The sequence below is a fragment of the Asparagus officinalis genome, chromosome 7 (genome assembly GCF_001876935.1).
Source record: "Asparagus officinalis chromosome 7, Aspof.V1, whole genome shotgun sequence".
Taxonomy (NCBI): Eukaryota; Viridiplantae; Streptophyta; class Magnoliopsida; order Asparagales; family Asparagaceae; genus Asparagus; species Asparagus officinalis.
Genome location: NC_033800.1, coordinates 69055166 through 69078391, shown reverse-complemented (window position 1 = coordinate 69078391; position 23226 = coordinate 69055166). Strand labels below are relative to the sequence as shown.

The following is a 23226-nucleotide window of genomic DNA, read 5'->3' as shown; positions in this document are numbered from 1 at the left end:
TAGAAAGTAGGCTGCAGGTCATTCATTAGTGAAGACGATACAAGAGGTTTTATTCAGCGAACCACCAACATACTTCAATAGATGATCGAACAGGATAGGTCAGCATCAAATTTGATTTTTATATCAAGTCCTCAAAGTTAGCAATTTACAATAATGATATATAATGATACATAATAATGTACATGCAACTGACCGGTAACTGAAGGGGTCATTGGAGGTGCTGAAGACAAATTCCAGCATAACATTAGTAGCGGTAACCAACAGCACAGCTTGGATTCCGAAGCACCTAGATTACAACTGTAAGAAATGAATGGGAATACAACATATCTTCTCGAAGAGAACGGAAAACTTGAACCAACCCATTAAACCTGAGACTATAGAAAAAAGAAAAATATTTAAATCAGTAGATTGAGGTAAGTTTAAGCAGATAGAAGAAAACGCAAAAAGTATAATTCAACTTTTAACAGAAGAATGGTACCCAAAATAAAGAATTGATCAAATTTTCTTGAAAACTATATTTATCGTGAGATGTTAGAGAAATTTTTTCAAAGCTCCTACATACATCTGAAGCCTACTCGAAATTCACTAGTATACAATTTAGCAAACTCTGGTTACATTTATCCTGAAGGAATAAAAAATTTTGCGAGCAAACCATGAAAAAAGCTTCGAAAATCCCATTTCCAAGTTACGTGAAAAGATTACCTTCTCCTTCTTCTTGTTAGTGTTACTACCTATGTTGCATGGATACAGGTCTTGCGCAGGTACGGGACATAGCAAACTTGAAAAAGGTAGGGCCGGGGCTACTGTGTGTATTGAATTTAATAATTTACATGAGATTAATATTGTGTTTTCATTTACATGTCAAGAATAAAAATTTATAAATTATTTTTATGTTTCTTTTATTATGTATGTAAATAAATTGGAAAAATCTTGTTTTCGAAATAAACATGCAGACAACCCTCTAAAAACATAGTTCTAAACTGAGTACGTATTGAAATGAACCCAGCCTTATCCAACAAGTTTCAAAGTGTATCTGAACTGTACGATATACATCCATGAAGTTTATGATGTGTGTTTTAAATTGAAACATGTACTATATAATTGAGTACAAATCCAAATAGACGTATCTATGCAAGGACTGTCCAAGGAGTGTATCTGAACTGTATAATTGGCAACTTATTAAAAATGGGTCATGGTGGGCCTCGCATCTTGTTCTGAATTAGAACCAGTTGTGGACTGGGTCCACCCGGTCCACAACTAAACCAGTTTAAACCCATGAACTAAAACAAACCAGACCATTTCTGACCAGTGTTTGCCAATCAAAAACCTATTTTTAACTAGAACAAGTCCAAACCTGGCGCAGTTTTAGAGAGTTGCCAAACATACCTTTAATTTCAACTAACCACGTTGTTATACTCAACTCTCATGCCTGATATCTGAGCATTGCAAAGCTCTCGAAACTATTTGAAAGCATTACCTTCTCTTTCTTGGTTGTAATAATCCTCTAGTATAACATACACCACTTCACTTCAGGCTACTTGACCAATTCACTTTGTGCTACTTGAACATTTTTTGTTTTCGTTTGGGTGGTGGTGTTTTTTTTTTTTTTTTTTTTTGGGGGGGGGGGGGGGGGGGGCTGTCTAAACAGATGAACAAATCAAGAATCTCCATCTCTCCTTAGGAGATTTGACACAGTCAATCAAGTGAGGTCTTTTTTCACATAATGAAAAAGACAAAAAAAAAGGTAGGAAAAAAAGCCACAAAACTGTAGTTTAGAGAAGAATGTTAATCACCCTGTATTTCCAATAAGCGGAACCATTATATCACATTTTGGCCAGGTTAGGATGTAGCAAACGTCTTGCAAAGAAGCTGTGTTCAGAAGTTATATGTAAAACTAATCAGAAAAATGCAAGTAAATTATTTGAAAATAAGATAAGATTTTGTGGCCCTTGTATGTTAAAGGTTTGATGCTGTGCATATTTCATAATCAGCTATAACTTTGTGGGGGTATTTTGGCAGACTTCTTATAAAAGTATCCACCCCCACCCTCTACGAAAAAGACGAAGGGCACACACGAAATCACCGATATAAACACACCCCACAAGCTACAATGTGCATGGCCCAACGGGCAAATTGGAGTTTGTTTCAGAGCAGCTCCCAGCTGCACATAACATCATTTGCTGACGGTGCACCTTTTCTCCTGATTTTTTGTACCATTGCTCATTGCACATATTGTCAACGCCAACAATATGAGATGGAACATTAAGGAAGGCACACTCTACCTCTCCATTCCAACATTTGACCCTTTCATTAAGAAAGGGATCCTAAGAAAGTAAGAACTAATTTTCTGTTTAAGTCATTAAAACCTCTTTGTAGGTGTAGGAGCTCAGACCATTAAAAGAGTGGGAAACAATTCCAACTATTTACTTGCATTTACCATCCGCTCAAATGGAATGAATTCCAGGAAATACGAGTAATTATTATATGTTGGAAACAGGCGCGGAGTCATAAAATGAAGAAAAAACAATGATATTTGACGGGGAATGGGTTCACGAAATTGGCAGCAATAAAATGAAGCATAAGTTTGTTGATGGATGGAGGCAGTAAAACAAAAGGAAAAGAGAAAGAAATGATGAATAGGAGGCATTTTGTTCTCTTGTGATGATTTTAGGCAATAGCAATCACATGGCTGTTGGCTTTTGACTACATGGTAATACTTGGAGGGAATTTGCCTTTGTAGCGTAGAAAGAAAGAGGGGCATGAATCATGTGACGCTGCTGGTTGAGAAGAATAGGTTTGGGGTCCTTTTTTTCCCTCTTTCTCTGGGATGAATGAGAAACAGAGTTGTGGCTAAACATTCAACAGAACAAAATAATCGAAAGACCAAGGCCACATTTGTTTTTATCCCCGGATGAGGGAGTACTGTAACCCTAGGATTATATTCCTAGGACTGTGATATCCTGGGACTATTTTAGTCCAGACCCATGTTTGTCTTAATTGGAATAACATTTGGACTAACTTAAGATAGTCTCAACCAGGGTTTGTTTTTAGAAGGATTATTACAGTTGGAACTGATATCATAATCTAAATGACGTTCTTGCCCTCCCACATCAGCCTCAATATCATTGGGGAAGCTGGCATCCTGTCTTCATCTCTTTCACCGGCACCTGAGCTCCTACACCAGTGGCCTCGTCTTTCCCATAGTGAACTGTCAATCTTCACATATACCACACCGCTGGGTTTTTACGTCATTTCCCTAACTCGGTATATTTCTATATAATAGATATGCATTTTAGTTATTTTTAGACAGTATGAACATAATAACAATTATTAATGTCTAGTAATTGAAATTCTTTCTTACCTTAGAATATTCTCTCCGTACATTCTCATCATCAATAAAAATCACCTCAAGAACGTTATTCCATGATATGCCACTAGTATTTAAGGCAGCGTAAGTGCAAAGGTATCCTTTGAACTTAAAATCTTGCAGTAATTGAAGCAAGAAGTTATTAAGACATAATCCCTATGAATGACACATTCTCATTCATAATAGCAATTCATCATGGCACTCCATTTGGTAATTTGTCTTTTGTTGCCACGTTCTTTTTGTTCTTGTGAATTTTTTATAAAGGTTGATAAGAGAGCAATGAACAAACTACACATAAAAATAAGATCCCGTGGAAAGAAGCTAAAATGATAGGAGCAATTATGTCTCTAAGTTGTAATCCCCTCCAGCTGATAAGTATCCGGATTGCAAAGGTGGGGATGGGATTGGTTTAACTTAGTCATCTTTCTGGGGATTATGAAGCCCCTCCTTAAAAATAGTCCGGACCAAATGAGAAACTAAACATGGGATAAAAAGGTGGGTCCGAACATTTTAAAATAGTACCCGGACTATCACAAAAACAAACATGGCCTAACAGAAAAATAGAGATAAAATAGAATGAAAATAACATATAATTCTGGTTAAACCGGACTCGCTCATAACAACTAACCTCTTTCCATCTTGTGATCAGTTCAGATTTTAGGGTTTGATTTGTTCATTGTATTCACTTCATGAGTTGAACAATTATTTTGATAATCATAATGTACAGTCCTTTCTTGCGTGACATGTCTTGAACCAAATAATTCATTCTCTTTGTTTGATAAGGAAAAATTATCTCGGTTGGCCAAGTTTTATCCTAAAGAATTTTTCATTGAAACTATATGCAGAGAGCTACTCACTTATATAGCTATATTTATATATATATAGAGAGAGAGAGAGAGATAGATAGAGAGAGAGAGAGAGCAAGACTCATATCAACTTAAGTGGATAGGGAATAGTTGTCCACCAAACTTTTTAGCCACTCATTTATTATATTAAAAAGTCTCTTCATATCATGCAAGGATCCCTAGGCAAGATCCATGGATAAAAAGTTTGGTGGACAAACTATTTCCTATCCACTTAAGTTGACACAAGTTTTCACCGTTTTATATATATATATATAGTATATATATATATATATATATATATATATATATATATATATATATATGATCAATTTGAGAACTGCATCTCCTACATAGCTAGTCACCATGTTTTTTCTAAAACTGAAGGGATGATAAACTTGCTAAGAAGTTGATTGAATGGAAGATGGATACTTTGCATCCTGTGGTATACAAGTACGTGAAATTCACATTAATCTTGTACATTGCAACGACAACTGTTGAAAGAACATTTTCAGCAATAAAAATTATTAAGAATAACATTTGAAACCGAATGGGAGATGAGCATATGAATTATTGTTTAGTTTCTAATATTAAAGAAGATATATTTTGTAACATTGATGAGGAAGATGTCATGAAATAGTTTCAAGAAATGAAGGCAAGAAGAATGTTACTATGAACACTATATTCTACTCGGAAATATGGTTTTGAAAGTCTCGCAGCGTATGTTTAGATGCTTTTTGAAAAAAATAATGATCTTGTTTAATTATTTTTTTAAAACCCCTTGTCATAATTCCTGGCTTTGCCACTGGATTGACATGAATCATAGGAGTTTAATCTTAAGCAAAATAGATTATTAATACTCCACTATATATGAAAAAAGAAAAGCAACGGTATAGTTTTCAATGACAGTATCTTCTCATTAGTAAGTCACACGACAAGATATATATATCATTAGATTCTCATTTTTATTTGGAAATTTTTAAACTAAATGCATCTTACAACACAATGTAATAGATGACCACAACAAAAAGGTTAATGGACAGCGAAGAGCACACATATACAAACACAAAAAGGATCTAGCAGAATCTCAATACTAAGGGGACAGAATGTTAGTGATCATAAACAGAAAAGGCATGACAACAACAAAAAGGCTAACAGGCAGCACGAAACACACACACACACGAACACAAGGATTTAGCAGAATCTCAATACCACGGGAATAGACATATTAGTAATCTTAAATATGAAAGGCATGAAATAAAAAGGTAAAAAGCTCTGAGAACCCAAATACTACCTCGAGAATACTTTCTTCAAGAAAAAAGTTAGTGCCTGTACAATTTGCATCCTGTGAACCATCAAACTTTAGAATTCTTAGCTTGCCTTCCTGCATTCCACCATAGCAGTCTCTTGAGAATATAATAAAAACCTCTAATACCTTAAAACATTGATAGGCTTTTCTTTTCTTTTCTTTTCTTTTCTTTTTTTCACTGACCTTAGTCCCATAAACAAGACCTCCTCCAACCAAAGGATGAAAACATGCAACATTGACTTCATCTTCTGCGCTGGGTAAAACTCTTACAAGCTCCATATCTGAAACTCTATAAACCTGCATTCCAATATTAAAAATATAAACAAAAGCAATCCCGTTCCGTTTCTAAAAATGTTCAATAGAACAGGAAGTGAGAACAGGAAGTGAGAATTTTGTAGAGACGTGCTCATACAATAACTTCTAACCAGATAAGCTAGCCAGTAGCCATATTGCAGGTTGGTATCCCCTAGTTAACTAGTTTATCTCCATATTTCTCCACCACCCTCCAGCGAAAAAACAGAAGAATAAAAATAAAAATAAAAACATGCAAAGAACAATGTATTCTGCTTATACATTTGTACCTCAGCAACCCCTTCAGCGTAACAATGTTTGAGACATGTAAATGTCCAAAGCTACAGTAATGACAGATGTACTATCAACAACCGTAGATAGTCATTGAGATCACTATTCACTAACTTAATTTTATATTTAGCCTCACAAATTAAACTTTTCTAAGGGCGACATCTGACCAATCACCAATCACTTGTTTTGCAATGACCAGTCTTTTTTGTGACAACACTTGGGTAATGTCTTCCTTTCCTTCTATAATGATCCTCAAATTCAATCCACTATTTGTTAGTGATAGCCTAAGGTGTCTGCCATACCCACACAAATCTAAGGCATTCAGATATTATCTGTAAAGAAACACTCACTAATTCATAGTGGATACACCTGGCTAACACTTAAAACATTAAATTACACCAAACCAAGTTTTAGATGCATGCAAAAGGGAACAAGAGAATATATATACATAGATACCGGTAACAATTACATGGAAGATCTCTCATTCTGTTTAAGATTTAGCATATGACTACATAAGGAAGAGAAGGGACGTATTCCATTAACTGTAGTGAACAAAGCAAAAAAAAAGGGGGAAAGTAAACAATGATCTACCTCTAAGATAGTGTAAATAGGTATTGCAGTCTCCTCATCAATGATAATGCTCCTCAAAAGTGAACTATGGCGTCGACCATATGCCAATAGTATGTGTTCCGATGTCGGAGAGAACTGTTGGGAAGAAATTATTAGAAAAACGAAAATTTAGAATTTATAGGACTTTTCAATGCAAGCAAATGAAAGTCTAACAGGTATTGAACTGGTTAAGAATGACAGAGATTGTTTCTTACATATTATTGTTACATGTAGTATAATCCATGGTATTAAAAGTTAGCTTATTAATTATGTCGTGGCGCATGTAAAGTTATATTATTAAAGCAAAATTATGGTGCTGGGTTCAGGGTGACCCTAAACCAATATTTTCCCCTGAACTGTCTTCTTCGAGGAGGCCCACGTACTCCCAACAAGTGGTATCAAAGCCAAAACTATATCCCCATGGAGAGTGAAGTCCACGGTGAACTCCAATAAGTTGGGAAAGTCTGGTAAGCCTCATTAGTGACAGAGATCCTGTACTAGCAGTCATGATGCCACTCATGGTTGTCGGTTAAGATCAAAATAGGCTATTAATCTGCAGATGATGGATGAATCCCAAGACTCTGCCAAAAGACCTGTGGTTTCCCGTAGATGATCAAGGTATCCTCATAAGTTATAGATAAGGGAGAAATTATTGGAGATCCATATGTGAGTATAGTCCAGAATGGAAAGAACAACAACGCATAATGGATTTAAATAGAAATTTGGATCAAACCTAATAGTTTAAACTTTTGAATTTTGGTTCCCAATCTATATTTAGGGCTCCCAAGAGGCCCAAATACTCCCCAAAAGTCCCAACCTTAAATCTGGTTCAACCTTAGTCTAAGGTTTTGCAATGTAAACTACTGACTAGAGAGTAATTACCATAAACTACTGGTGTGTATACATGAGTAGTAATCTCGTCAATTACCACAAGCTAGTAGTGGGAATATGTGAGTAGGAAAGGCCGCTGAATTGTTTACAGCCTAAGCTCAAGCAAGCAAGGATTATGTTTAAGTATTAAGTACACAAAGGATACATCATGAAAAGGTACTTTGCATGATATGTCACTTGCTGCGCTCATATATAAATACTGGCACATGGGAAGCTAAGAAAATAAGATGATTTATCAGAGTCTAACCTGAATGGATGTCAAACAATGAGCAGCTCTGATAGCTCTTGAAGCCAGCACCTTACCAAAGCTATAACACAAATAGAAAATCAATTATAGTGCACATACGGAGCAATGTCTAGGGTCTGGACATAAATAGATACAAACAGAGATAAGAAAGGTCAAGATTTTACGTTGCCCCTTCGAGTGAATAAACTCGAAGCTCATACATGACTTGATGAGCTGAAATAGGGTGCCGAGTTGGAGATGCCCTGGCCCCAGCAGCATCATGGGGCATATGTGCCTGAAGTCCTGGATCACCTTCGACTTGAGGAAGCATACATGCTACACAGGCTACAAAAAATCGCCCGCAAGGAGAAAAGTGGGCACCCATTTCACTGTTATTATTGATAAGATGTAAATACTCAAGAATAAGTTAAAATTTAGACAAAACCAGCCAATAAGTTGTCCAAACCAGCCATCTTGGTCTAAACAGCCTTCTCAAAATAAAATTACTTTTCCTTTGAAATTAAAAGACATACTATCATTAATAAAACAAAAAAAAGGTTGGCAAGCTTTATGAAGATGTAACATTTGCAAGAACACAACTCACTTTATATAGACAGGCTAGAAATTAATCCTACATTAACTTTATTTAAAAAAGTCAGCTTGTTAGCTAATATATTAAAGTGATAAATAAACAAATCCGCTCTTTAACTAGTTCATTAAAGTGTTGAATAGAAGGAGATGTAAACAACATTGCGGAGAAAAATATTGATGGCTCATCACTCATTTATTTTTCCAACAAAATGCAGTCAGCTATTGTGTACGACTCAAAATGGAGAAAGCTTCACAAAATATTCACCAAACTTTTGCTATATCGTCCATATGACTGACATTAACCTTCCCTAAGTTGGTGCTAAAATTCAGAGTACAATATGAGCAAGAGGGAGATAGCCATAAACCCTTGAAGGTTAATTAGGTGGCAGAGATAACCTACTGTTTCTATACATGCTATTCAAACCAACAAAAGTTCCTCTAAGTCAAGATGAAAAGGTAAGGTGTCAAGCTCTATAGGAACTTGCTTTCGTCTCTCAGGCATAACATAAACCAAAGAGCAAAACATAACAACATTATTCTTCGTAAAAACAAAACTGATCGTGATACAAAAATAAATTGTATATGACAAATATAATAAAACGAATTTCTATTCACGCTGAACAGTTTCATAAGGTGATAAGAAAATATATGAACTTCCATGATCGTAGAGAAACTAGACCTGCAAAGGACGGCATGTGGTATAGTTAAGCGGCATTTATCTGGATTTAGAGTTGCACATGGAACCCGCATATCATGCGGCCATATTCTTAGCTTCACAGTACAAGGTAATTCTGCTGCGGCTACTGATGGAAGTGTTGCTGGAATTTCGGATCCAATTCCAGTACGACCAGAATGAGGCTCAGTTTCACCATCTTGCGAATTTAAAACCAGGGCACCTTCTCCAGAACCAGTTGAAGCCATCATATGAGACCGAGAACGATGACGAGAACCTGATCGACCAGAACCCCTAGATTGGCTGACGGTGGTTCTCATATTTGAAGAAGATAGCAGTGCTTCCATGTTACGACGATATTGTAGATGTGACGTCAACAAGTCAGTGCTTGTCCCCTGGCCCATGGATGGATCTCCTTGGAGGCTACTGTTAACAGGAAGCACATTGTTCAGGCCAGCGTGGGTTTGACCCATCAACCAGCCCTGCAAAAAAGGTAGCTCCCATCGTGATGGATCACTGATAGGCACTATCTGATGGACCTGTCCACCTTCTACGTTTCTCAGGAGTACCTGAAGGTCGGAACCAAAAGAAGGGTTATATGAACTTACTGCAGCACCATCAATCAGTTGCCTAGAGTAGCCAGTGGGCATTTGAACACCCATGCTGTTGGCTTGGGAAGTAGATGATATATTCTCAACAGTATTTGGTCGCCCTGCAATGCCACTAGACCTTTCTTGCTGGTACCTGCTGGTAGGGAGCACATGACTGGTTCCTGCACCTACCCTATAAGAATTTAATGGAGCTGTTTCCATTTCAGCGATCATAGAATTAGCAAGTGCATCCTCTGCCGAAAGACTTGTGCTAGAGGGCTCCCCAGGAGACATTTCCATAGGGGTCACTAAGTTGGTAAATTGGCTTTCCCCATTTGCATGTAGCTGTCTGGAAATATCTGTTTGTTGCTGAACATTGCCTAAGCTACTAACCCTGCCACCCAGCTGCAATGATGATCTAGCATCATCTCTTACAATTGTTGGCCAAAACAAGTAAGGAGAAGGTATAAGAGGCATGTTAGCCTCAAGGTGAGGACAGAGCCTAGAGTTGATATTCGCAAAAAAGACAGCAGGAGGAGGATATGGTGAATAACCACAAGAAGTCGCAAGAGCCAATGGTGAATCTGGGGAGTCAAGATCATTAACCTGCAAGGAGGAACAGATGCTTTATTTATTATTATTATTTTTTATAGATAGTGAGACTTGAAAAACAACAAGCGAACAATGCAATGTTGATATCAAGCCTTTCCAGTGAACAACAAAGCAGATGTAAATCCAAAAAGCAATTCTACCTCAGCTGTTAGTAAAAATGGGGCAGCGTGAGGATGGAAGTGTACAGCCCTCAAGGAACGCCGAGTCTTCAACACAATTGAAGGGGAAGATGTATCCCTTTTGTAGTTCCATATGAATAGCTACCATTCCAAAGTCAGGACACAAGGAATTAACTCTTGGAAAGATATTAAGTGAAACTAATGATATCAGTAATATATAACATAGTTCAGAGAATGCTTCCTTCGTCAGGAAAAAGTACCTTGTGACCTGAAGCTACAGCAAGCAGCTCCCCTTGAGCATGGAAGGCAATGGAGGCAATAGGACGATCTGGTTGTGCAATAGTAAGATTTTTGTCAATTAATCATCTGACAGGTAGAAAAAAGATCGCATATACTTTAAAGAATATACTAAAGGCAGAAAAGTCTCCAGTATTCAATAATACAAGAAACTTATGGGAGAGAGATTACAGAAATCATGTGATCCTATACAAACAGCAGAGTTTGCATCCCAAAGCCGCACTTCGTGATCTAAGCTGCCACTAGCAAGTATCTCAGAATACAGCGGATGAAACCTAACCTGCAGATAGACCGTCATAAAGATGATGGGAGACAAAGAGGCTTCAGAATAACTACAATACCAGTAATTTCAGGTTGAATATCAAATTACAAAAATAAAATAAAATAAAAATAAAATAAAATAATAGAGGACTGACTGCATCATATACCATAATGATAATCATGAACAAGATTTAATTTATATAAGAAGTTTCTAAGGAGACAGAAGAATTCAAATTCATAAACAGAAGAATTCAAATTCATAAAACTAAGGGGTTTTTGTCCTTAGACACAAATGTTTACCATGATTTATGTTTAAGCCCAATAACATTTCTTTGTATCTTTAGGCCCAATCAACTTTGTGCATTTATCTTTAAACCCAAATTCTCAAACACACTTCATGCTTATGTGATCCACCCTAAAAAATTTCAAAAGAAATCCAATTTTACCGTCTCTTTTTTTCATTTAATTCTCTCCCACCTCGTTTGCTCTCTTATTTCCTTCTTCAACTTTCATAACCATTAAATACTCCTCACCTCTCTAGCCAAATGTTTAAATACTAAATTTTGACAATGCTTCATTTTTTAGTATTCTAACCTATAAATTCTCCCAATTGCTAATATCGGTTAACATGCACGATAAAACAAAAGAAATTTGGGAACAAGTGATTGAATATGGTAACCATAAAGAGGTGTGGGCAATTAAAAGTAATCGAAGAAAAGATGTGGAATGGTAACTTTTGATCCAAACAATTTAGGTAGTTAACACAAGTGCACTAGTTAAGCGGGCAAAGAGACTGTAGAGAAACAGAAAAGGCAAAGTTCTTATTCATCTAACCCTAATCTCTCTTAAATAGAAATCACGAGGATATTACAAAATAGGTATGAAATAAAATTATATCTAATCACATCTCACAATATCTCACAACCTCTACTAATATTTACCAATACTAATAATATCTAACACTTTCCCTTAAGCTAGAGCATGTATACTATATATGTCTAGCTCGTTACAACTGGAAATAAAACACCTTGTTGCAAGAGCTTTGGTAATGTCATCTTCGTTTGAAATACTCGAAGACGTCAACATTTAGTTAAGTGTAGTCACAGCTAGAAGAAACAACAAGCCCGATTGATCTATCACTCGCTCTTGATTTTGGCGTCATTTAACAAGAAAGATGATATCAAGGTAAAAATTAGAAGATTTCACCTCACAAAAGGCCAGGTATTGAAACACTGCATTAAGGTGCCGAGGGAATACTGTTTATGAACAGTAACAAATATTTTTTCCCCTTTTCATTAGAGTTTTCTGTAAATGATATTTTGGAATTGACCGAAGTTGTTATTGACCCTAAAGATGTGGAAGCCACCTACAAGAAGCATGGAGGCACAAACCCCATTGGCAACCCCGAGGTCAAGGAAGAAGAAAGAAGTCTTAAATAGGGACTAGAAAAAATATATTACAAAATAGGTATGAGACAAAATCATATATCAATCTCTACTAATATCTACCGATACTAATAATATCTAACACCATTTTAGAGATTTTGGATCTCGATAGATGAGGATATCATGATTTGGAAGGAATATCCTTAATTTAAAAGATAAAAGATGTTATCTTGGAATTTCCCGATGAGAGGGTTATCTGCTATCACTTATGTTGCATGGATACAGGTACGGGTATCAGTGCAGGTACGGGTATCGGTGCGGGTATGGTACACGGAAAATTTGCAAAAGGTAGGATTAGGGGACACAATTACATAAATATTTATGTACGCATATAGTATATATTGAAATTAATAGTTTACATGATAACAATGTTTTTTTATTCGCGTATTATGAGAGAATTAAAATTCCTATAACATACTTCTGTTTCTTTTACTATTTGGATTATAAATTGTAAAAACACTCGTCTTTTGAACTAAACACCCACACGATCATTAAAAATCACGATCATTAAAAATCATAGTTTGGAACCCAACGAATTTCAAGAAGTTGATATGAATTGTAGGATTTACGTCCTGGAAATGTTTGACAAGTGATCTAAGTTAAAATATGTATTGTTTAATTGCCTACATGCCCAAATCAATGTATGCATATATGCAAGGAGTGTCCAAGAAATTTGGGTATGGGTACGCGTACGTGCCAAGTATGGGTACGGCATCAAGATAGAAGTACCCAGGTGCCATAAGCTATCACCCTACTGTATAGAGGCATTACCTGCATTTACCCTGAAAAGATAAGATCATGCAAATAACTTGCAATTCCCTGCTCCTAAAAATCATTGTTCCTATTTCTCTGCTAACAATTAAGGAAACCTTGTGAATAGATTAATGATTGCTTCACAATAATAACCTTGATTAGTGATTTGACAATTATGAATAGATTAGTGATTGCTTCACAATAATAACCGTAATTAACCGGTAAACTGTATCAATGTTTAATAAATTATGCCTCAGCCATCAGAAACGAGTGAAAGTAACTTAAAGATAGTTTACACAGGAAATTAAATGAGAATTATGTGTTAGCTTAATTAAATAACGGAATAAAAATATGTACAGAGCAGTATTTGCACGTACCACCCATGGTGTCCGCCGATGCCCACTTAAGACCTTTAAACATCTCCCAGTTTGACAATCAATTATTTTAACAGTGTGATCACCACTGAAATGCATTCAAGGCACTGTTAACAATATAGCTAACATGGCAACCAATCTTTAAGGATTTGAAAATACAGAGTACCAATAGCAACTCCAACTTACTGTGTAGAAGCAAGTGTTTTTCCATCCAAACTAAATGCTGCAGCAATGGTTGACCTAGGTGGTGGTACAAGAGAACAATATTTGGCCGACAAATGATGCAATGACTTTGCTTCTACCCTGAGAAAGTGATGCAACATAAAACAACAATAGAGAATTCTCGTTTTAAGATTGAAAATTGTCACGTGCAAATCAACTGAGCGCTAGAAACTACTAAATTATTGGAATGTTGCACCAAAAGTGCATGTACTCTGAGTAGTCCATTTCATCTTATAAGATGAAACTTTAAAAGTAATAAACTTTATATGTTAAGTTAATTTACCGAGAGCTTAGAGCAAGTCTTGCATCTATTATTTCACATTTGGACCCAATACAATCAGTCCTAAACTTTATAAGATGAAACTTTAAAAGTAATAAACTTTATGAGATGAAACTTTAAAAGTAATAATCTTTATATGTTAAGTTACTTTACCAAGAGTTTAGAGCAAGTCTTGCATCTATTATTTCACATTTGGACCCAATACAATCAGTTCCAAACTTTTTTGCGTCCCCATGCAGCCTTTTGGAAGAATATCTTGCACGTGGAGAGATTTCCCTCCATGATAACAACCGAAAGATGTTTTTGTGGCTACAAAATCGAAAAAACGTTAAAAAGTCATCAGTAAAGGGACATGTCTTTGTTATTTGTACCATGTTTAGAAGAAGCTTTAACCAAATTTTATCCCTCGGTGTTCTTAAGATTAATCTTCATGCACCATCAGAGCTAACAAAGCATTCAAGACATTTCTGCATAAATCTTGAATATGTGCATGTGTAAGAACATCAAGGGTTGCAGAAAGGGCAAAAGATCAAGGATTTACAACCAGAGAACTACACCAATAAAGCAATGGCCTACAACTCAATCAAAAAATTCAAATAAAGAAAGGTAGAAAAAACATAGAATTCAATCAAAAGATGACAAAATATTCCAACGTTTGAAATAAAAGAAAACAATAAGCAGAAATTCATGAAGGGCATGAGACCTGTTTTAACAAGCTTCGAGACCTGCGCATGAGCACCTTAAGCACATTTGATGCAAATGTTGCAATCTAATTTGAAAGCGAAAGAAGATTTTGAGTTTTTAGCTTCTGAGAACTTTTTCTCTTAATTTTGCAGTTTGGAATTCAAGTATGGAATCTTCTAGCAAGTATATTCAAAATCGGACAACATAATAGTTAGTATAACACAAGGATAGCATCAGAAGTTATTTTTAACCTGCAGTAGTTTCCACTTTTGGAGGCTTATTCTTCAAATAAATATTTAAACACAACAGCAAGAAAATCAACGAGCAATCTTAGTGTTATTTTGCAAATATTAAATGTACAACATTCAAGAAAAGCTAACCATGGAACCCCAAAAAAAACACTGTCACACGGAAGCCTTATCAATTCTAACAGTAATTCATATAAATCAGTCTCGATACTGACTGCACAAAGTGCATTCCTAAAGAACCATTGGTCGCTGCAACTACACAAATGTAAGCAAATTCAATCATTACAAGGAAAGAAAAATAAGCAACAAGTTCCTAAAATGAAGTTCACCAGCACCTCAAACTAGAAATTTGTCGATGTTGTGAAGATAAAGGATAAGGGCTAGATGAAGCAGAACCCTCATACAACTTTGAATCATTAAAGCAATGTTGCGTCATTTCTTTCTTTCAACATGATGGTCCTGAAAATAACATTACCAATAATGATTAAGAGCAAAACAAAGGGCATCACAAGTACATGCCAGAAGAAAAGCCAACAACATCATCATGTTTATCCCTGTTAGGAAGGGTATTCAATTTACAAATTCTATTGATATCCATAATAGACTTATTTCAATGAGAAAGAAAAAAAAAGGTAAGAACACGTTAAATAGTAAGGCCTTGCACAACCTCAGCCTAATATGAAATATAATGTTTTTGAATTGAGACCCTTCTACAGAAATATATATAACCCTGTTACCTGTTTATACTATCTTTATTTGAACACTCTGACTGAAATGCGCATGAACGGATTTGGATTTTATAACATCTAAGAGGGAGGATATGAAATGAAATTATTCATGAACCAGACACATGGAAAGGAAAATATAAAGTTATTCTACACATGTTTACAAGTTCTCTAGAACAAACTAAAAGGCAGAAGAAACGAACATGAAAAAAGTATTGGTCCTCAAATCTCCTATCCCTCCCCCCACCTCCACCCCAACTACCACCAAAAGAAAAGGAAAAAGAAAGAAAAGAGAATCTACTCATAGTTTCATAATAAGCAGGAGTTGGACAGTATATGGAACCGTGGCCCAGGTTCAATGTCCCAGAATGGGGAACATTTGCAATCTGAATCGTGGTTGAATACGACCCCGTTCGCCAACTCTGGCAATCCGATTAAGAGTTCAGACTACTTAAAGTTTTGAAAAAAAATTACACCATTTTCAGAAAATGAACAGCAAAATGTGCGAGAAATTAAGCAAATAAAGTATGCACATCTTAATTGCAACATGATTCTGAAGGTTCTTTTACTACAACTGATATCAACTAAATGATAAGCTATAAGTAACCAAAGAAAAAAGAAAAAAAATGCTAAGATTCTTATATGTAAAAACAAACCAAAAGTGTATCATGTTCTCTAGCATATTGTATAAGCCTACCCCCCCTCATCCCAACTCCAAATAAGTGCAGTACCAAGCTCTCATTCCCATCCTATGAATTGGAATAAACTGCGACCATGCAACTATGAATCTACTTTAACAGACTGGATGTGATTACAGAATATCGAAACAACATTATAAATTTGCAACCATTTTCCATTAAAATACTATCGAGTTATTTAACCATAAATGCACCAGTACAGACTGTTATAATGTAATATCCATCAGATATATGTATAAAGCCACTTGACCCAACAGCTTGCACCACAATGTAATATCAAGCCCTTAATGGACGCATAAAATATGTAAAAAAATTGGGGAAATAAGCGTAAAACTTCTCACAGTATGCATCATCCAAGTTCAGGTTAGTAGAGATAATTTAGACAATGAGACAGACAGCTAGACGTTCGAGTAATACCATGAGAACCGATCGAAATTGACCTTGCATAAAGCAGTATATTTACATTTAGTTTCGGAAGCTTAAAAGGCACATTACTATTGAACTAAAAGGCAAATATGACAATTAGGGTTGATGTTTATAGGTTTTGGTAGAGATCACACTAGAAGCATGGAACAGATACACCACACAAGAAAGTTTTTTATTGCTCAAAGACTACTGGAATTCATGACCATAGGCTCTCGCCCTCAATTGGAGTATTGAAAAATTATAACGAGAAAGTTCATTTCACACGTGATAACGAGAAGTGCCAGAGATAATGGTCCATAATTGAACATCATAGCCACACGGGCACACACACAAAAGAGAATTGATCAGGTATAAGCAACAAATGCATGGATGTAGAAACTAGCAACCACTTCATTTCTGCGAGCATTTATCTAAGCCATAGAAATTGATATAGATCAGCAAAACTGGCCTTCTGATCTACTACACCGTACATCTAAAGGTCACTGACTTTATACCAATCCCTCCGAAATCAGTCATCAACAGGGTTACTTCTCGTTTCTACTATTCAAATTGCCAAATTTAAATCCCAATTTCAAGAAATTAATAAAAATTACAACTCGCTGCAATAATCATAAAAAATTATATTAAAGCTGAATCAATTCAATCAATTCACGGCGCAAATCGAGAGAGAATTCGAAACATTTACCTCTGGATCCACAGAATTTCATAATTAACATCAGATCGGAGGCGCGGGCCACCAAATTGCAGGCGATCCCACGCTTATTTTGAAAATTGAAAGGAATTTTGATGGAGTGATGCGAGGAGCTAGGGTTTTGAACGAGATTAGGGTTTGTGAGAATAGGAGGGAGAGAGAGAGAGAGAGAGAGAGAGAGAGGACGAGATCCGAGGCGACCGCAGCCGGATTTGAATGAAAGGGAAGAGAGAGAGAGAGAGAGGAAATAAAAATAGAAGAAGAAGAAAACCTAAAATCGAAACCAGAACTGATATAAAAACTAAACCGGACAAACGTCGGGCCGCGATGAACGGTTCGGTCTAGTGTGGGGCCCACTTGGATAACTTGGTTTATTTAAAGGACTCTTTACATATTAGTCCCTTAATATGTTCACATTTAAACTACCCTATAAAATCATTGGACTTTTTATCAAAGTCTCTCAAATGTTGCAAGCTACTTAGGCCTCGTTTGGTACACGGGAATGGGGTGGAATGGAATGTCATTCTCACTTCTCATTCCCTCATACCAAACAAAACTTATTTTTAAATGTTGGAATGATCATTCTCATGGAATGGTCATTCTCACTTTGTGGGAATGGGCATTCCAAATGAGAAGATATGGAATGATCATTCCCATTCAATGGGTGAATTAAATTAGTTAGGTTTTTTTAATTATACCCCTATTAATAATAAGGTCCCGTTTGGTACGCGGGAATGGGGTGGAATGGAATGTCATTCTCACTTCTCATTCCCTCATACCAAACAAAACTTATTTTTAGATGTTGGAATGACAATTCCCATAGAATAGCCATTCCCACTTTTTGTGAGAATGTGCATTCCAAGTGAGAAGATAGGGAATGATCATTCCCATTCAAGGGGAGAATCAAATTAGTTAGGTTTTTTTTTCAATTATACCCCTATTAATAATAAGAATCAATTTAAAAATCATGGCTTTTGACTACGTTTTCTCATTTTCTCTCAGCTACTAATTATATTCGAACAATAAGAATTTTTTGGGGGGTAGGGATTAAAACTAGTGATACATATTTCAGTAGCATATTAAAACTAGTGATACATATTTCATTAGCCTGTTATATCACAATTGCTCAACATAGGAGCAACACAATTTAATATAAAAAAATACAACTGAAATTATATATTATTTGCCGATTAAAATTCTTTCATGTCAATATTTTTTTGGGTCAATCAAATTTTTTTGTTTATTCACCAATGTTTAAAGTCTGTTATTTTCATCAGCATATTATATTCTTTTTGAACTTTTGCTATTGTTTTCCTACCATAGAGAACTATATGTACCCATTGCATACATGTTTGATTGTGGTTCATGCACAACAATAAATCTAACTTTTGATTGAAAAATATTTGACCCAATATTTATGAAAGGAGGAAACTCTCGCTGAGAAATTGGCCAAAATATTAAAATTATCAAAACCATATAATGTCTAGACTATACATAGAGGTATAAGGGCATTATTATAACACATACCTAAATTAATATAACATATACAGAAATAGTGAGAATTGTTTAAAAAATATAAACGAAACATACACCTGATCGATAACATGTGCATTAGTATAACACATACCTAGATTAATATAACGTATGCATAAATAAATTTTTTTAGTTATTATCATTAATGTTTATTTTTATCTTATTAAAAATCTATGTTGTTATAAGGGCATTATGAGAAAATGAGATTACATTCTCACTTGTGAACTAGTGATACCAAACATGGGAATGAGAATTAGATTTTCATATTAGCTTCATTCTACAAACGCACCCAAACAAGAGAATGGGAATGACCATTCCATTCTCACATACATTCCAAAACGCACCCAAACAAGAGAATGGGAATGACCATTCCATTCTCACATACATTCCATTCCATTCATTCTTCCATTCCATTCTCACTTGACTTCATTTACATTCCATTCCATTCATTCTTCCATTCCATTCTCACTTGACTTCATTCCCACGTACCAAACGAGGCGTAAGAATTAATTTAAAAATCATAGCTTTTGACTACGTATTCTCATTTTCTCTCAGCTACTAATTATATTCGAACAATAGGAATTTTTTGCAGGGTAGGGATTAAAACTAGTGGTACATATTTCAGTAACATATTAAAACTAGTGGTACATATTTTATTAGCCTATTATATCACAATTATTCAACATAGGAGCAACACAATTTAATATAAAAACAGATATAACTGAAACTATATATTATTTGCCGATTGAAATTCTTTCATGTCAATTTTTTTTTGTCAATCAATTTTTTTTGCTTATTCACCAATGTTTAAAGTCTGTTATTTTCACTAGCATATTATATTCTTTTTGAACTTTTGCTATTGTTTTCCCACCATAGAGAACTATATGTGCCGATTGCGTACATGTTTGACTATGGGTCATGCACAACAATAAATCTAACTTTTGATTAAAAAATATTTGACCCAATATTTATGAAAAGAGGAAACTCTCGCTGAGAAATTGGCCAAAATATTAAAATTATCAAAACCATATCATGTCTAGACTATATATAGAGGTATAAGGGCATTATTATAACACATACCTAGATTAATATAACATATGTAGAAATAGTGAATATAAACGAATCATACACCTGATTGATAACATGTGCATTAGTATAACACATACCTAGATTAATATAACATTAGATTAATATAACATATTAATAAATAAAATTTTTTAGTTATATCATTAATGTTTATTTTTATCTTATTAAAAATCTATGTTGTTATAATGGCATTATTAGAAAATGAGATTTCATTCTCACTTGTGAACTAGTGATACCAAACATGGGAATGAGATTTAGATTTTTATTCTAGCTTCATTCAACAAACGCACTCAAACAAGAGAATGAGAATGACCATTCCATTCATTCTTCCATTCCATTCTCACTTGACTTCATTCCCACGTACCAAATGAGGCGTTAGGGGTTGTTTGGGAAGGCTTATTTTTTTTAAGCTTTTAAGTTATGTTGGTTTTTTAATGGCTTTTGATTTGTTTGCTAAAAATACTATAAAAATTATTTTTGTAAAATATTAACTTGCTTGGTCAAACCTAGCTTTTTAAATTGACCTTATAATCTAGTTTTTCAATAGCTATGATATACCAGCTTTTTTAAAATGACCCTTATAAGCTAACTTATTTGGCATTTTCCAAACAGATAGAAATAAAAAAGCTAGCTTAAAAACTTGTTTGACCAAAAAATAAACTCTCTCAAACACCCTCTTAAAATTAGTTCTAATCGTAAGCTACTTTTTTTTAAAATGCGTCGCTTAACGGTTTTAGTAGATCTTTGAGTTATAATCTAAACCTTCAACCTCTAAAATCTCAAGTCTAATAGATCTGAAGTATGGAGCATCTTGTCTTAGCACAAGTTTATCACATCGAACTTGATAGATTGGTACTCTTTTTTTTTTTTTTTTGCCAAAGCCCAACATTTTTGAGTCATATACTAGCTCAATTTTAATTACAAGAGAGTATGAGATCTCATTATACTCTTATACCAAATACTAGATTGTTAGCTTGAGTATTGCACGGGCTTTTGTTGAAATGCAGCCCCTCCCGCTGTGTTTGCTCGTGAGCATAAGCTCTAAGACCATCGAGGTCTCGAGACCAAAGGAAAAAAAAGAGCCAAACCGCCTCTTCTCTAGGAAGCCTCTCGTTCCTTAAATCGATCTCAATCTAATCATCATCTATAACCAGCTCAATATTTACAGTTTTACTTATTGTAATCGCTAAGGGGGTGTTTGGTTCATCCATTTTGTAGTAGAAAAGTTTTAGGAAAAGACTTGACAATGGTAATTTTATAATTAAAACTTTTCTGTTGTTTTCTATAAACTATGTTTAGTTCAAAAAAGGCCATAAAAATGTTTTCTATAAAGTAGAAAAAAGTACCACATTTTATAGAAACCAACTTCCTCTCAAAATGAGAGGAAATTGGTGAGAAATCTGACGCATTGATTTAAATAATAGTTATTGTACAAACTTATCTATTTCCACTTCTCAACTCATTTTCTATGAAGTTGATTTTCCCTCTTTTAGTATTTTTGAACCAAACAAATAAAGAGTAAAAAAAAAACACCACTTTTTGAATTTTTATAAACTTTTCCTATAACTTTTTATAGAATTACATGGAAATCAATTTTTAGGTACTTTTCATTTTCCTTTTTTTATAGAAATTTAACCAAACAGCCCCCAAGTCTCTGATAGGAAAGGGGAAGAACACCTTTTTATAGAGTAAGTGTGATTGCAAATATCCGACAAAGAGTAGGGGGCTACAAGTAATTTACGGCCAAAATTTTCATGAACTTCCCCCAAAATGCGCAATCGGGTCACGGTACCCGACCCGTAACCCCGCAACTTCCAATCTTTGTTCGCTAGCCGGTAGCCACTGTAATCACTCTCACCCGCGTCCACAGCCATTAACCTCTCTTTCCTTCCATGCTCCTCTCAAATCCCCTCTACTTCACAAACCCAATTCCAAACCGTAACCCTAATTTCCCGCCATCGCAGCCTCCATCTCTACCTCGTCGCCGCTTCCGCCTCCGTTGCCGTCCAGGCGGTGGCGACCGTCGATGGGACTCGAACGCGGAGTCTTTTCGGTTCAGGTTCCGAGACGAAGACGACGATGAAGGAGGGAAGAGTAATAGTGGTCGGAGGTGGTGGCCTGATGAGGATGGGGATGATTTTGATGATGAATTTGATTTCTTTGAGGAGGATAGTGAGAGTTTTTGGGATAAATTTTGGATCTTTAAGGTAATTGTTGGTTTTTTGCTGCTCTCGTAGTTTGATAATGCACAAATATTTCCTTAACTTCTGTCTTTTTGGTAAAATAGTGTTAATTCAAGAGCAGCTAACCTTACAGTTGTTAGATAAAATCAAATAAAAGTTATAAGTTATAGCATGCAAAAATCCGAAATAAAAGAAATAAGAAAGTCTGGCCTGATCGGGAGCAATCGTGTAAACATTTCCATAGAAGATTAAGTACCCGTCTATCGCCTTGATCCTCTAGCTGTAAAAACTTCCGGAATCGGTCAGTCGCTGAACTTGGGCGAGAGTGCAGAGCTTCTGCTTAGATGAAGACAGTTGACCAATAGAAAGTGTAATGTAACAGAGAGAATTTTAAAAAGGAAGACTTTTCTGAAGGCAGAAGAGGGAGGAGGAGAAGAGCTTTTGTTTTCTTTTATGATTCTGTGTGTTTTTCGAACTGGGAAGAGGCAGTTTATATAGGGTTCAGAGAGCCGTTACGAATCCACACGTTATGCAAAATCGAGGATCCGTTACCCCCAAAACGTGCCCGTTACGAAAGTTCCGCAGCCGTTACACACGTTTTAATTGTCGAGAAAAAAAACATGTAAAACGTGGTAAAAATAAAGTTTGACAAAGCAAAAAAATGCGTGCGCGTGCGGTGCGACGTGGCGCGTGCGTCGCGGCGAGGCGTGGTATGCGTGCGCGTGTGCGTGTTATGCAAAGTCCAAACAATACAAAGCCCAAAACACCCCCTTCTTAGGGATCCTTAAAGCCTAACAAGAGGAGAAGCAATTTAAATCCTTTACTATTTATAACACTAGTTCATGTGGGACTATTCATAGGAAGCAAGATTGTCTTTTCTCCCACAACATAGCCAACAGCCCCCCCCCC

General features: G+C 35.6%; 2 protein-coding genes across 3 annotated transcripts in view; one reads left to right on the top strand and one right to left on the bottom strand.

Annotated features, from left to right (window-relative positions):
- On the bottom strand, positions 1 to 17773 carry LOC109850131. 2 transcript variants are annotated; one of them, XM_020420059.1, is made up of 16 exons: positions 17510 to 17773; positions 15311 to 15434; positions 14197 to 14352; positions 13728 to 13844; positions 13545 to 13629; positions 10880 to 10988; positions 10672 to 10739; positions 10433 to 10552; positions 9097 to 10286; positions 8012 to 8215; positions 7848 to 7908; positions 6692 to 6805; positions 5702 to 5815; positions 5504 to 5593; positions 1794 to 1869; positions 1 to 374 (listed from the first exon to the last, which is right to left on the bottom strand). In XM_020420059.1, the coding sequence occupies exons 2-15, from the start codon at positions 15409 to 15411 to the stop codon at positions 1840 to 1842; spliced, it is 2559 nt and encodes an 852-aa protein (XP_020275648.1). In that variant the 5' UTR covers positions 15412 to 15434; positions 17510 to 17773; the 3' UTR covers positions 1 to 374; positions 1794 to 1839. The 2 variants fall into 2 exon arrangements, with proteins under 2 accessions (XP_020275648.1, XP_020275649.1); XM_020420060.1 differs by lacking the exon at positions 1794 to 1869 and having other exon boundaries at positions 17510 to 17772.
- LOC109850621 overlaps positions 21979 to 23226 on the top strand; it is a 9339-nt gene continuing 8091 nt past the window's right edge. Inside the window, exon 1 of the mRNA XM_020420670.1 lies at positions 21979 to 22341. Within this exon, the coding sequence (XP_020276259.1) occupies positions 22027 to 22341 (315 nt within the window). The 5' untranslated portion in view covers positions 21979 to 22026. The remainder of the gene's footprint in view (positions 22342 to 23226) is intronic.

Excerpts from the sequence above, each read along its gene's own strand:
- LOC109850131 (XM_020420059.1), bottom strand. The coding sequence starts at position 15,411 with ATGACGCAACATTGCTTTAATGATTCAAAGTTGTATGAGGGTTCTGCT. Across the intron at positions 10,989-13,544 it reads ATCGGCGGACACCATGGGTG|GTTAGGTTTCATCCGCTGTA; the intron begins GTACGTGCAAAT and ends GTCTATCTGCAG. Across the intron at positions 10,287-10,432 it reads CATTTTTACTAACAGCTGAG|GTTAATGATCTTGACTCCCC; the intron begins GTAGAATTGCTT and ends TCCTCCTTGCAG.